This window comes from Nicotiana tabacum, chromosome 3 (assembly GCF_000715075.1).
Source record: "Nicotiana tabacum cultivar K326 chromosome 3, ASM71507v2, whole genome shotgun sequence".
Taxonomy (NCBI): domain Eukaryota; kingdom Viridiplantae; phylum Streptophyta; class Magnoliopsida; order Solanales; family Solanaceae; genus Nicotiana; species Nicotiana tabacum.
The window spans coordinates 194394357-194410416 of record NC_134082.1 but is presented as its reverse complement, the minus strand read 5'-3'; the positions used below and the strand labels follow the sequence as shown (position 1 = coordinate 194410416).

The following is a 16060-nucleotide window of genomic DNA, read 5'->3' as shown; positions in this document are numbered from 1 at the left end:
TCCCTCTTTTTGAAAAGAAGACATCATTACCAACCTTTTCCTTTTTGCTTTTATCATTATATTTGGTCCCCACCATAATTAAATAATCTGTAATTGGTTAATTCCCGTTTTACCCCCTAAAACTACTGTTACGCTCCGATTCAAAAATCTGTTCAACTTAAAAATTATTTAAGAACCTAAAATTAAATTACCAGCTATAACCAATCCTTAATCCAGTTCAATCAACGAATTCAAACTTAAACTATGAACAACAAATCAACAATCAGAATTATTTTGACTGAACGATATTCTTAACAACACATATATTTGCAGATTTAACAATATTAACAAATTGAACACAACCAACAAGTAGATTTGAATTTCTAAATTCAATAACCAATTAATCTTTAAACTAAATCCAACAACATTACAACCAAGATGAATATTCAAATTAAATCAAGCATTTAAAACATAAATTCACATTAAATCACTCGATAAAGAACGAACTTCAACCAAAATATGAACACGAATTTAATCTAAACTAATCAACAAAAGACGGATGATTCGAGCGATTAAACTAAATCCAACAATATTAAAATTAAACTAACAATTCCTTTTTTTTTATAAATTTAAACTAAAATTAAACTAACAATTTCTCTTATATTAAAATTAAACTAACAGTTTCAATTTGAATCTAACAACATTAAAATTAAACTAACAATTTTTATTTACAAAAAAAAAAAACATATGAAACAAACTGAAAAGTAATTAATTAAATTTCAATTAAAAATTAAACCAATAAAACACATGAACAAAACAAGAATCAAACATTTATCGATTTTAGATCCGGGAATATCAAAACAAAAATACGGACAAAATAAAACTCAAACCCACTAACTGGCTCGAAGCGACAACGAACTCGAACGGAAACAAATCTGTCCGGAAACAATTATTGCACCAAAATCACTCGAATCTGCCCGGAAACTTAAACAATGGACGAAGCTCGATGGAGGGGTGTTTGGCGATGACGTGAACTGAAGCAGCAGCAGCCCGCGAAGGAGAAGAAGAAGCAGGGACCAACAGTGACGCGACCATGGCAGCATCAACTCGACGGAGAAGAAGCAACGAGCTGGAGTTTGTGATCGCAGCCATGGCCGCGAGGCGAAACAGTGACGCTGTTGTTGCGTGCGACGGGCAGCAGTTCGCGAAGCTTGGAGAAAAAGAAGCAGCGACCAACAGGGAGAAGCTGAGACGCTGCCATGGCTGGGTGCGACGGGCAGCAGACCGCGAAGGAGAAGAAGAAGCAGCGAGCAACGTGAACTTGAAGAAACAACCATGGATCTTGAAGAAGAAGCAACATCAACCACGATCTTGAAGAAGAAGAAGCACGGGCAGCAACAATGGAGGTTGAAGAATGGCCAGCAGCGATGGCGGACTGGGGTTCGAGGGGTGTTGACGATGAGAGCTGTGTGTGTGTATGTGTTGCTATGTGTGCGCGTTGCTGTGTGCATTACTGTGTTGCTGTGTGCGTGTGTGAAGGTGAGCAGCCATGGTTGGCTAGGGCAGCCATTGATGGCTTGTTTGGAGCTTGAAGAAGAAGAAAGAAGAAGAGGGGGGGGGGGTGGCGGATGGGGTAGTGTTTTAGGTTTAGTTTTTTTTTGTTTTGTTTTGTGAAATGTAAGATAGGGGGGGTATTGGGTATTTAGGTTATGGACTGGGTCGACCCGGTTTGAAATGGACCGAGTCATAGGGGAAGGTTGGAGCATTTTTGGGCTTGTGGTTTAAAATTGAAGAAGTGGCCCAATCCGATTTTTCTTTGTATTTTTGCTCTCTTTTCTTTTGCTTCCTAATTAATAAAACTGAAATTCTAAAATAACTTATAAACTAAATTAACCTATAAAAAATACTAATTAATTCCAAATAACTATTATCGCATATTTAAATAGCAATTAACGATAAAATCTCACAATTTAGACGTTAAATGCTAAAAATGCAATGTACATTATTATTATTTTTTCTTCTGATTTTCTCATTTTGTAAAACAAACTCAAATAAATACTAAATGAAAATGCGACATATTTTATATTTTTATTAATTTAAACAAATAAACATTCACAGACAAAAATACAAATAATTATACAAAAATACCATAAAAATACAAACATTATACACAAAGGAAAATTGTTTTATTTTGAATTTTTGGGAGTGATTCTCATATAGGGCGAAAATCACGTGCTCACAGTGGCAGGTCTATGTAGACATCTTATATAAGGTCACCTTGCAAGAATGCATTGTTGGCATCCATTTGATAGATGTTCCATCCTTCAGAAGCTGCTAAATTGATGACAGTCCTGATTATAACCATCTTGGCAACAAGAGAGAATGTCTCATGATAATCTAGAGCTTTTTGTTGTGTGTAGTCCTTTGCAACCAATCTAGCTTTGAATCTGTCTATCTCCCCATTAGCTTTGTAGTTTATCTTGTAAACCCATTTTGAGCCTATTGGTTTCTTTCTTGATGGCAAGTCAACTATTTCCCATATATTATTTTCCTCAAAAGCATGTATCTCTTGTTTCATGACATCAACCCATCTGTCATCTTGTGATGCTTCTCTAAAGGAAGAAGGTTCAATATTGTTGGAGAATTCTGTCAAATAAGACTGATAATGAGCTGGTAGATGCTAATATTGAACATGATTAGTGATAGAGTGAGTAAGACCCCTGGAAGGAGTCCAACCAGTGACATAATCCTTGTGCCATATAGGAGGCTTAACTCCTCTAGTAGACCTCCTTGCAGCTACAAACTCTGAACTTGTGACAGGTTATTCATGTAATTCTTCATGCATAGGCACTTCAGCTGATGAGGCTCCATTTTCCATTTCTAATTCTAACTTTAAACTTGCTTCATTTTTCACCCCAGCATCCAAATCATGACCAATGTTATCTCCTGTAGTTGCATGACAATTGTCACCTGCTGTAGTGTCAGTGTCTTCTTCTTCAACTTGGGCAAGTTCCTCACTAGGGACTGTGTCAGATTCTTCTTGAAGTGATTGACCTTCATGCACATGCTGAGTTGGCTTCCAAACACGGAAGTTTCGTTTTAAAACAAGTGATGACCCAAATTCTCCACCTCTAAAACAATCGTTCGTCCTCGAACGGACAAAAGAAAGAAGTACCTGAGTTGGGGAAAAGATGGGGATAACGGCTTCGCATATCAGACTCGGACTCCCAGGTCGATGTCTCAAGAGGCTGACCTCTCCACTGAACACGAACAGAAGGAAAACTCTTTGATCTCAATTGACGAACTTGCCGGTCTAGAATAGCCACCGGCTCCTCCTTTTAAGACAAGTCCTTGTCCAACTGGACAGTGCTGAAATCTAACACGTGGGATGTACCGCCGTGATATTTACGGAGCATGGACACATGAAATACTAGATGCACAGATGATAAGCTCGGCGGCAATGCAAGTCTATAAGCCACCTCTCCCACTCGACCAAGAATCTCAAACGGGCCAATGAACCTAGGGCTAAGCTTGCCCTTCTTCCCAAATCTCATCACGCCCTTCATAGGCGACACTCGGAGCAATACCCGCTCTCCAACCATAAAAGCCACATCTCGAACCTTGCTGTCTGCATAACTCTTTTGTCTGGACTAAGCTGCACGAAGCCTATCCTGAATAATCCTGACCTTGTCTAAAGCCTCCCAAACTAGATCCGTACCCAACAATCGAGCCTCTCCCGGCTCAAACCATCCAACTGGAGATCGACACTGCCTACCATATAAAGCCTCATAAGGAGCCATCTAGATACTCGATTGATAACTGTTGTTGTAGGAAAACTCTGCTAAAGGCAAAAACTGATCCCACGAGCCTCCAAAGTCAATGACACAAGCTCGGAGCATATCCTCCAAAATCTGAATAGTCCGCTCGGACTGCCCGTCCATCTGAGGATGAAATGCTATACTCAACTCAACCTGGGTGCCCAACTCTCGCTGAACTGCTCTCCAGAAATGCGAGGTAAACTGTGTACCTCAGTTTGAAATGATAGATACAGGCACACCATGAAGACGAACAATCTCCCGGACATAGATTCAGCTAGCCTCTCGGATGAATAGAAGACCGCCACAGGAATGAAATGTGCTGACTTGGTCAGCCAATCAACAAAGACCCATACTACGTCGAACTTCCTTCGAGTCTGTGGGAGTACAACAACGAAATCCATAGTGATCCGCTCCCACTTCCACTCGGGAAGCTCAATCCTCTGAAATAAACCACCAGGCCTCTAATGCTCGTATTTAACCTGCTGACAATTCAAACACCGAGCCACATATGCAACGATATCCTTCTTCATTCTCTGCCACCAATAATGCTGCCGCAAATCTTGATACATCTTTGCGGCGCCTGGATGAATAGAGTACCATGAGCTATGGGCCTCCTCTAAAATCAACTCTCGGAGCCCATCCACATTAGGCACACAAACTCGACCCTGCAATCTCAAAACTCCATTGTCATCTAAGGTAACCTGCTTGGCACCTCCGTGCTGCACCATATCTCTAAGGACACATAAATGGGGATCATCATACTGCCGATCGCGGATACACTCCAATAAGGAAGAACGAGGGACCGTGCAGGCCAATATACGACTAGGCTCAGAAATATCCAACCTCACAAACTGATTGGCCAAAGCCTGAACGTCCAAAGCAAGCGGTCTCTCACCGACCGGAATATAAGCAAGACTGCCCATACTGGCTGACTTCCTACTCAAGGCATCAGCCACCACATTGGCCTTTCCCGGGTGATCTAAAATAGTGATATCATAATCCTTCAACAACTCCAACCACCTCCTCTGCCTCAAATTTAGCTCCTTTTTCTTGAACAAATACTGAAGACTCTTGTGATCCGTGAACACCTCACATGCCACGCCATACAGATAATGCCTCCAACTCTTCAATGCGTGAACTATGGCTGCCAACTCTAAATCATGAACTGGATAGTTCTTCTCATGAATCTTCAACTGCCGCGAAGCATATACAATGACCTTGCCATCCTGCATCAACACTGCACCAAGCCCAATACGAAAGGCGTCACAATAAACTGTATAAGGCCCTGGACCTGTGGGCAAAACCAACACCGGTGCCGTAGTCAGAGCTGTCTTGAGCTTCTGAAAGCTCACCTCACACTCGTCTGACCATCTGAATTGGGCACCCTTTTGGGTCAACCTGGTCATCGGGGCTGCGATAGATGAGAATCCCTCTACGAATCGACGATAGTAGCCTGCTAGTCCTACGAAACTCCGAATCTCTATAGCTGATGTTGGTCTAGACCAGTTCTTGACTGCCTCAATCTTTTTCGGATCAACCTGAATGCTCTCTACTGACACAATATAACCCAGGAATGCAACTGAACTCAACCAGAACTCACACTTCGAGAATTTAGCATATAACTGACAATCCCTCAAGGTCTGAAGAACCACTCTAAGATGCTGCTCGTGCACCTCCCGACTGCGGGAATATATCAAAATATCATCAATGAAGACTATCACGGACGAGTTCAAATAAGTTCTGAACACTTGGTTCATCAAATCCATAAAAGCTGCTGGGGCATTGGTCAACCCAAATGACATGACCAGGAACTCATAATGCCCGTACCGAGTGCGGAAAGCTGTCTTAGGGACATCGGATGCCCTAATACTTAACTGATGGTAGCCAGATCTCAAATCAATCTTCAAAAACACCTTGGCACCCTAAAGCTGATCAAACAAATCATCGATCCTCGGCAATGGATACTTATTCTTGATTGTAACTTTGTTTAATTGCCAGTAATCAATACACATTCTCATTGATCCGTCCTTCTTCTTAACAAACAACACCGGCGCACCCCAAGGCAAAACACTCAGCCTAATGAAACCCTTCTCAAGTAAGTCTTGCAACTGCTCCTTCAACTCTTTCAATTCAGGCGGGGCCATACGATACGATGGAATAGAAATGGGCTGAGTGCCCAGAGCCCAATCAATGCAAAAATCAATATCCCTGTCGGGTGGCATACTCGGCAAGTCTGAAAAGAATACCTTAGGAAACTCATGAACAACGGGCACAAAATCAAAAGAGGGAACCTAAGCACTAGAATCACGAACATATGCCAAATAGGCCAAACACCCCTTCTCGACCATATGTCGGGCCTTCACATACGAGATAACACTGCTGGTAGAATGACCAAGAGTGCCTCTCCACTCTAAATGGGGCAAATCCGGTAAGGCTAAGGTCACCGTCTTGGCATGACAGTCCAAGATGGCGTGGTAAGGTGATAACCAGTCCATCCTCAATATAACATCGAAATCGACCATGTCTAGAAGCAACAAATCCACACGAGTCTCAAGACCCCCAATCACCATAATACAAGAACGCTGGACTCGATCTACCATAATAGAATCACCCACCGGTGTAGACACATAAACAGGAATACTCAATGAATCACTAGGCATGACCAGATATGGTGCAAAATAAGATGACACATACGAGTAGGTAGATCCTGGATCAAATAACACTGAAGCATCTCTATCACAAACTAGAATAATACTTGTAATGACCGCATCTGAAGCCTCAGCCTCCTGGCTAGAATGGCGTAACATCAGGGCTAGGCCCCACCACCCTGAACTACATCTTTGGGACGGCCTGCAGCTGGCTGGCCTCCACCTATGGCTCCTAAGCTCCACCTCTAGTACCTCTACCTCCACCTCTAGCACCTCTACCCCCACCTCTAGCTGGTTGGGCGGGCTGTGGAACACTTGGTGCCTGTACCATAGCACAAGAACCCTGATGCTGAGAGCTACTCAGTGCTTGAGGGAAAAACCTGGAAATGTGACCCGGATCACCACACGTGTAACAAGCCCTCGGCTGCTGAGTCTGCTGGCCCTGGCGACCTGAATGACCACCCCGAAAACTTTGAAGCGGCAGTGCACTTATAGGAGTAGGTGGTGCACTGTAGGACTGCTGATCGTAATACTGCATCTGGGACCACGACCATCGAAAGTACCGTCAGAAACCTGGAGCACTGACTGAAAGGGCCTAAGAGGATGGCCTCTACCATACGAGTCTCGACCTCCGGATGAGTTACCACTGAATCGGCCTGAATGATGGGGCCTCTTGTCTGACCCATGACCGCCTCCCTGTGACAGAACCATCTCAACTCTATGGGCCACATTGGCCGCCTCCTAAAAAGTAATCTCACTCCTAGCCTCTCTAGCCATCTGAAGATGAATCGGCTGAATAATACCATCAATAAACCTCCTCACCCTCTCTCACTCGGTGGGGAGTATAATGAGAGCATGGCGAGCTAAGTCGATGAACCTGGTCTTATACTGGGTAATAGTAATGGAACCTTGCTGGAGGCGCTCAAAATGCCTCCGATAGGCCTCTCTTTGAGTAACGGGGAGAAACTTCTCCAGGAACAACACTGTAAACTACTCCCAAGTCAAGGCTGGCGATCCGGCTGGTCTCACTAAGCAATAATCCCCCCACCAAGTCTTAGCGGATCCAAACAATCAAAATGTTGCAAAATCAACCCCATTGGTCTCAATAATACCCATGTTCCTGAGAACCTCGTGGCAGCTATCTAGATAATCCTGGGAATCCTCAGTAGATGCACCGCTAAAAGTAGAAGTGAAGAGCTTGGTGAACCTATCCAATCTCCACAAAGCATCGGCGGACATAGCCACTCCATCACCGGTCTGAGATACCACACCCGAATGTACTGCTCAAACTAGCTGAACCGCTAGAGTCTGAATCTGAGGAGCTACCTGCTCCGGAGTGCGAGTAGCAGGAGTCTGGTCCCCTCCCCCAGCCTGAGAGACAGCTGGTGCTATAGGAAGCAAGCCTGCCCCGGTGACACTCTCCATGAGGCCCACTAATCGGACCAGAGCATCCTGAAGAATTGGGGTAGCCATAAAACCCTCTGGGCCCGAGATGGGCCCACCGGGACTGCTAGAGCTAGAACCTCCTCATCAAAATCAACCTGAGGCTCCGTCACTGGGGCTGCTGCTCAGGGTTGAGATCTGGCCCCACCTCGGCCTCTAGCACGGCCTCGGCCTAGCCCTCTGCCCCTCATGGGAACTGCTGCTGGGGGCTCGAGCTGCTGAGCGGAGGATGAGGAAGCGCGTGTTCTCGCCATCTGCAAAACAACAGAGTAGAAGTTCAATTAGCATTGAGAAATAAAATCGCACGACAGGAAAGAATGAATGTGAAGTTTTTCCTAACTCTGTAGCCCCTGAGGGATAAATACAAACGTCTCTGTACCGATCCCTCAGACTCTACTAAGCTTGTCTGTGAACTGTAAGACCTATGTAACCTAGAGCTCTGATACCAACTTGTCACGACCCGAATTTCCCACCCTCAAGAGTCGTGATGACGCCTACTAATGGGAGCTAGGCAAGCCAAACCTTAACTAATTACTACACTTCCTTTTTTTTTGCTTCCTATTAACAAACACAAGTCGATAATATGATAAAAGCAGAATTTTAAATAAATAAGCGTAAGTCAACAATTATATATCTTAAGGCTACGTCTATTATAACTTTTAAAACCTCAAATACCCCAAAACCTGGTGTTACAGTGTCACAGACTGTCTAAGAGTTACTACATACAAGGTCTGAAGAAATACAATACACTATTTCTAAACAAAAGGAAATGAAACAAGAAATTGAGATAGAGGGAGACGTCAGGGCCTGCGGACGCCTGCAGGTCTACCTTGGGTCTCCGGGTGGACTGAAGGAAACACTCCAACTATCGTTCGAAAGCTGCTCCTGGATCTGCACACAGTGCAGAGTGTAGTATCAGCACAACTGACCCCATGTGCTGGTAAGTGTCTAGCCTAACTTCGGCGAAGTAGTGACGAGGCTAGGACCAGACTACCAAATAAACCTGTGCAATTCATATATCTATATGCAGAAGAAAAGAAATACATAAATAACCAGTCAACGTGGGAGGGGGAAACATGCTGTGAGGGAGATATTAGCTTTGAATAGAAAGGCATCAGGTAAGGAAAGAAACAACATAACTGGAATATCAACAAGGAAGCAGAAATCAACAATTTGCACGGCATCACCCTTCGTGCTTTTACTCTCAACCTCACCAAAGCAGTTATATAATAAAAATATGCACGACATCACCCTTCGTGCTTTTACTCTCGTCCTTACCAAAACAATCATATAATCAAAATGTGCACGGCATCACCCTTCGTGCTTTTACTCTCTTTCCTCACTATATAATCAATAGATTCGGCACGGAATGGAACGTTGTGCGACACGACATCACCCTTTGTGCTTTATACTCTTTCCTCACAATAACAAACATGGCACGACATCACCCTTCATGCTTTAACACTCTTCCTCACCCAAAAAACAATCACAAGCAAAGGGGAAAGGGAATAAACAAAATAGTAATAGAGATCCCGGCAAAGGAACAACAGTTAAACAATTAAATCCTGGCAAGGGAACAACAATTAAACAATTAAATCCCGGCAAGGGAACAACAAATAAATCAACAATAGCCCGGCAAGGATGACAACATAATGATCTCATCTCTTTCTCAATTTTTACTTCAAAATTCACTTCACAACTCGAGCCAATGCTCTAGTGGTTCGATTATCACTTATTCTTTCACAACTCATTTCATAACTCGAGCCAATTCTCCTCAATGTTCATAGGTCACAATTCTTTCCACAAACTTTATACAACAATTAGAAATCTTCACCAAGGCATGAATAATACAACGAACTCATGAAAATCACAATATAAGACTCACGGTCATGCTTGACACCAATATATATATACTCGTCACCATGCCTATACGTCGTACTCGACAAGAAGCAAATAGCAAATAGGACACAACTCCTAATCCCTCAAGCTAAGGTTAGACCAAACACTTACCTCGATGCCTCGAACACAACTCAAGTTTCAATTGTAGCTTTACCCCTTGATTCCACCACCAATTCACTCGTATCTAGCCACAAGTTACTTAATTACATCAATAAGTGCTAAATGAATCAATTCTAATGCATGAAAATAGGTTTTATAAAGATTTTCCCAAAAAGTCAAAAATCGACCCCGGGCCCGCTTGGTCCAAACCCGAAATTCAGACCTAAACCCGATTACCCATTCTCCCACGAGCTCAAATATGTAATTTGTTTTGAAATCGAACCCCAATAGAGGTCCAAATCCTTATTTTTTTGAAAAACCTAGGTCCTACCCAAAACACCCAATTTCCCCCATGAAAATAATTGATTTGAAGTTGAAATCATGTTAAAAAATGTTAATGATTAAAGAAAACTAGTTAAAAATGACTTACAATTGATTTGGAGAAAAAATGTTGTTTGAAAAATCGCCTCTTATGTTTTTGGGGTTTTGAAAAATGAAAATAACTGGAAATCCCGTCTATTTATACCCCTCTCAGACCCTCCCGGCGGACCGCATAAAAAGGACTGCGGCTGCGGAGCTTCACCGCGGACCGCAAGAAATCGAGCGCGGCCGCGGAGTCTTGGCCTTGCTCACCATAGACCGCATATAACCCACCGCGGTCGCGGAGCTCCCACCGCGGCCGCGAAGTTTCCACCGCGGATCGCGAGACCTGACTTCAGAGACCTGCAACCTCTCTTAATCTGCAACTTTTTCCTAAGTTCAAAACTTGCCGAAACACACTCGAGCCCTCGGGGCCCCTAACCAAATACACGTACTAACTCAACAACATCATACGAACTTATCCGTGCGATCAAATCGCCAAAATAACCTCAATAACAATGAATCAAACCTCAAAATCAAGAATTTTTTCTCAAACTTCATCAAGTATCAAATTTAGCAATTTAGGTCCGAATCGCGTCAAACGACGTCCGTTTTCAACCAAACTATACAGAAATGACTTAAACCATATGTAAGACCTATACTTGGCACCAGAACCAATATACGGGCCCGATACCATCTCTTTCTAATCAAACTTTATTTTAAATTTCCTTAAAAATTTTCAGAAAATAATTTCCTTTAAAAATTCATTTCTCGGGCTGGGGATCTCGAAATTTGATTCCGGGCATACGCCCAAGTCCCATATTTTCCTACGGACCCTCCGAGACTGTCAAATCATGGATCTGGGCCCGTTTATCCAAAATGTTGACCGAAGTCAAATTTTTTCATTTTACAGTCAAAACTTATCATTTTTCACAAAATTTCATATTTAAGCTTTCCAGCTACGCGTCCGGAATGCGTACGCAAATCGAGGTGACTCTAAATGAGGTTTTCAAGGACTCAGTACACGAAAATTTTGTTTTAAAATAAGTGATGACCTTTTGGGTCCTCATTGTATATTGATTTTTATGGCATTCCGAAAAAATCTATTAACGTATTTCTCATGTATTTCATGCATTTATACATGTACATTAACTCATAACCAGATGGTGTTATATACGAGTATATATGTATATTATATGGATATGGGAAAAGGTTATGGCGTTATATACGCACCACCACCTGATTAGCTGGTATACATTGATGATTTGCCCATAGTGGCCGAGATGATATGATGGGGTGCCCTCAGAGGCCTGATGATGTTATGTACGTACAAAGCTATGCATTACATGACATTTTTGTGCATATTCATGGTTTTATAAATATTTCATGATTTACAGAGCTATTCAGACTTACAGGTTGAGTCTTTTACTCCATGTTTCTTCCATGCTCTTTACATATTTATTTACATGCCTTATATACTCAGTACATTATTTGTACTGACATCCTTTTGTTGGGGACACTGCATTCATGCCTGCATGTATAGATATCAGTTTGACGAGCCCTCATAGTAGACGAGATTGGCATTCAACGAATGATCGGTAAGACTCCACCTCATTCGGAGTGCAGCCAAGTCTATGAGTCATCGTGTTAGAGTTTTACTACAGACCTATGGGTAGGCCAGTACCCTGTCCCATTTGATGTCAATTATTCTTAGATGATTTGTAGACATAGGTTCATTTTTTACAATATGTCAGAGGCCTTGACGACCCATATGTATTCATGTTTTAAGAAAAATGATTCAGTGATACAGTGTTTTTCCACTTACAGTTGTACATTACGAGTTATGGCCATGCTGGCCCATTATAGTTAAGAAAAAAAAGAGTTGTAGAGTGGTTTTCTCGAGCCAGTGCGACACCGGGTGCCAGCTACGCCTCACCAGGTTTGGGGCATGACAAAGTGGTATCAGAGCGGGTCGTGTCCTAGGGAGTCTACAAAGTTGTGCCTAGTAGAGTCTCACTTATGGATGTATTGCGCGCCACTTTACCAGATCATTGTTGCTTCCTGTGATTAGTATATCATCAACATATACAAGAATTATAACTATGTGCCTGCCATCTCCCCTTTTTGTGAACATGGAATGATTATAGGCACTTTGAGAGTATCCAGCATTGAGCAATGCATTAGACAACTTGATATTCCATTGTCTTGATGCCTGCTTAAATCTATATAGTGATTTCAGCAACTTGCACACTTTGGACTTCTCCTGCCTATGAAATCCCTGTGGCAGGTTCATGTAGACATCTTCTATGAGGTCACCTTACATGAATGCATTGTTGACATCCATTTGATAGAGGTTCCATCCTTCAGAAGCTACTAAACTGATGATAGTCCTGACTCTAACCATCTTGGCAATAGGAAATAATGTCTCATGATAATCTAGACTTTCCTGTTGTGTGTAGCCCTTTGCAACCAATCTAGCTTTGAATCTGTCTATCTCCCCATTAGCTTTATATTTTATCTTGTGAACCCATTTTGAGCCTATTGGTTTCTTTCTTGATGGAAAGTCAACTATCTCCCATGTATTATTTTCCTCGAGAGCATGTATCTCTTGTTTCATGGCATCAACCCATCTGTCATCTTGTGATGCTTCTTTAAAGGAAGAAGGTTCAATATTGTTGGAAAATTCTGTCAAAGAAGACTGATAATGAGCTGGTAGATGCTCATATTGTACATTATTAGTGATAGAGTGAGTAAGACCCTTGGAAGGAGTCCAACTAGTGACATAATCCTTGTGCCATATAGGAGGCTTAAATCCTCTAGTGGACCTCCTTGCAACTACAGACTCTAAACTTGTGACAGGTTGTTCATGTAATTCTTTATGCATAGGCACTTCAGCTGAAGAGGCTCCATTTTCCATTTCTGATTCTAACTCTAAACTTGCTTCATTATCCATCCCAGCATCCAAATCATGACCAATTTTATCTGCTGTAGTTGCATAACTATTGTCACCTACTGTAGTATCAGTGTCTTCTTCTTCAACCTGGGCAAGTTCCTCACTAGGGACTGTGTCAGATTCTTCTTGGAGTGATTGACCTTCATGCACATGCTGAGTTGGTTGTACTGTACACTCAGTATGATTTATAGGTGATAAAAGGAACAGATCTTTAGGAGGCTCTCCTGATTGCTTAAAAAGGAATGTCTTCTCTCTGAAACTAACATCCCTGCTAACCAGAAAAGTCTTGGAATCTAAATCAAACAACCTATAACCCTTTTGAGTTTCTAAATATCCTATCAACACAGTTCTCCTTGCTCTAGGTGGAAATTTATCTCCTTTGGGTAGAGTGCTTGTATAACATAAACATTCAAATAGTCTCAAGTGGTCTATCTTAGAAGGCTTCCCATACAACACTTCATAAGGTGATTTACCCTTTAATACTCTAGTAGGCAGTTTGTTAATAGTGTAGTCTGCAGTCTTGACACAGTCTTCCCAAAATCATTTTGGTATCCCACTCTAAAACATTACTGCCCTGGCCACCTCTATGTTTGTAAGATAACAATTCATTACATTTTGCATTATAGAACTCAGTTCCATTATCAGATCTCAGAACCTTAATACTTGTTTCGAACTGATTCTTTATTAGCAACAAATATTATCTTAGTACAGTAATCACCTTGCACTTTGAATTCATTAGGCAAATCCAAGTGTATCTACTGTAGTCATTAACTAATGTAGCAAAATAATGCTTTCTATCATAAGTGGAATTCTTATACGAACCTCGAACATCAATATGCACAAGCTGAAAACTGTAACTAGATGTGCTGCTACTAGTAGGAAATTTTAGTCTACTTTGCTTGGCTAATGGACAGATTTGACAGTCTTCTTGTACTTTCTGATTCACTTTGTTCATCAAGTCTGGTAAATGATGCATTACATTGGTGATGCATGCCCTAACCTATGATGCCATAGTGTTGTATCTACAGATTCCTTTTGTATTGAAACTGCTGCTACTACTCTCTCCCTTTTCAGTATATATAGACCATTGTTGTCCTTACCAATCCCCAGTACCTTGCCATTGAAGAGTCCTTGAAAGACTACAAAATCAGGGTAGAAACAAGCTGAACAACACAGTTCTTTAGTCAACTTTGACACTGAAAGCAAGTTGAACTTAAAGTCTGGAACATGAAGAACATTAGTAATTCTTTGTGTTTCCATTACTATTGCATCTCTTGTATATGTAATCTCTGATCTAGAATCTGTAGGAATTTGTACTCCATCATTGCTACCTTTATCTATCTCCTTAATTCTTTCTAGAATGTCTTTGCAAAAAGTAATGTGATGTGAGGCTCCATATGATTGTGCATTGGATAGTAAAGATATGATTGTGCATTGGATAGTAAAGATACAGTACCTGCCAGATTTGCAGAACCATCTGAACTTGAAGTATTGTCACCAGCTGAAGATATTGTCAGCATATTCACCAATTGTTTATATTGATCTTCTGTGAAAAAATTCCCCTGCTAATATTGATTCTTCACACTCACACCCTCATATGTATTTGCCATATTAGCATGTGGTTTCCCCTGGATTGAATTGCCCTTTCTTCTTACTTTTGAAATCTGGTGGATAGCCTATGATTTTGTAACAATTCTCCTTCAAATAACCTTTGTATCCGCAATAATCACAGATCAGTCCTGGCCTCTTATTCTTAAAAGCCTGAGCTTTTCTTACTAACATTGTTAAAAGATCTCTATTGACCTCTACTACACCAAATTTTCTTTGACTTTCCTCTTGCATCACTATTGAATAGGCTTGATTAACATTTAGCACTGGCCTCTTCAACAAAACATCTCTCCTAACATGACTGTAGCTTTCATTCAATTCCATTAGGATTGCAATAGCCTTTGTCTTATTAGGTGATCCACATAAGTCCTTGATTCTTCATAATCACACGAAGGCAGAGGTGCTAATATATCTAATTCATCCCAGAAATCCTTTAATTTTAAAAAATAGCTAGTTACAGAATCAGTACCTTGCCTTAGGGTTGCAATTTTTGTCCAAAGCTGATAAATTCTGGTCAAGTCACATTTGTAAAATCCTTCCTTGAATTCATCCCAGACTTTCTTCGCACTTGAAGCATACATAATACTTGGCACCAATTCTGTTGAAACAGTGCTGCTCAACCACGATAACACCACCGCGTTGTATCTCTCCTACCGTGTTGCCAAATCTCCTCGAAATGAGCTTTTAAGGCATGTTCCATCCACAAAATCTAATTTGTTCTTCACCAGCAAAGCAACTTGCATCAATCTACTCCACAGGGCATAATTTTCTGGCCCTGTGAGTTTGAGCAAGATAAGTGCAGTTCCTGGTCCATCTGAATCCTTTAGGAAAAGTGGATGATTGTGAGAAAGATTCCCGATTTCATCATCCGCCATTATTAAGCTCAGCTGTTCTTCGATGCTTCAAAAAACTTGAGAATTACTGCTGATCCAGCAATCACTGCACTGATACCATGTTAGAATGTTGAATTACTGGGAATTTGATCTAAATCTAATACACGCAATGATCAATGTAAGCTTATGAACTAGAGAGAGGAACTAGAAAGAAGGAGGAGAGGAATTTCATTTCTTTATGAGTTCGTTAGAATGAAAGAAGAATAGAGAGATTTGGAGGAGGTGCACTATTATAACCAACACATGTGCACCTCTTAACTAACTAACAACTTTCACTCCTTAAAGTTTATACAATTATATTTTGGTCCATACTACTCTTCTAATCTCAATAGCTCCATGTACTAATATAAATATGAAGAG

The 16060-nt window shown here is 41.4% G+C and overlaps 1 protein-coding gene across 1 annotated transcript; it reads right to left on the bottom strand.

The window, feature by feature from the left end:
• Nucleotides 1-2242: 2242 nt before the first annotated feature.
• LOC142178500 (uncharacterized) lies at nucleotides 2243-15682 on the bottom strand. Its single transcript, XM_075248153.1, has 9 exons — nucleotides 15462-15682; nucleotides 14855-15183; nucleotides 14656-14745; nucleotides 14313-14554; nucleotides 13812-13878; nucleotides 12568-13729; nucleotides 12291-12468; nucleotides 2831-3055; nucleotides 2243-2659 (listed from the first exon to the last, which is right to left on the bottom strand). Exons 1-9 carry the CDS (start codon nucleotides 15680-15682, stop codon nucleotides 2243-2245), a joined length of 2931 nt encoding a protein of 976 aa, XP_075104254.1.
• Nucleotides 15683-16060: the final 378 nt, after the last annotated feature.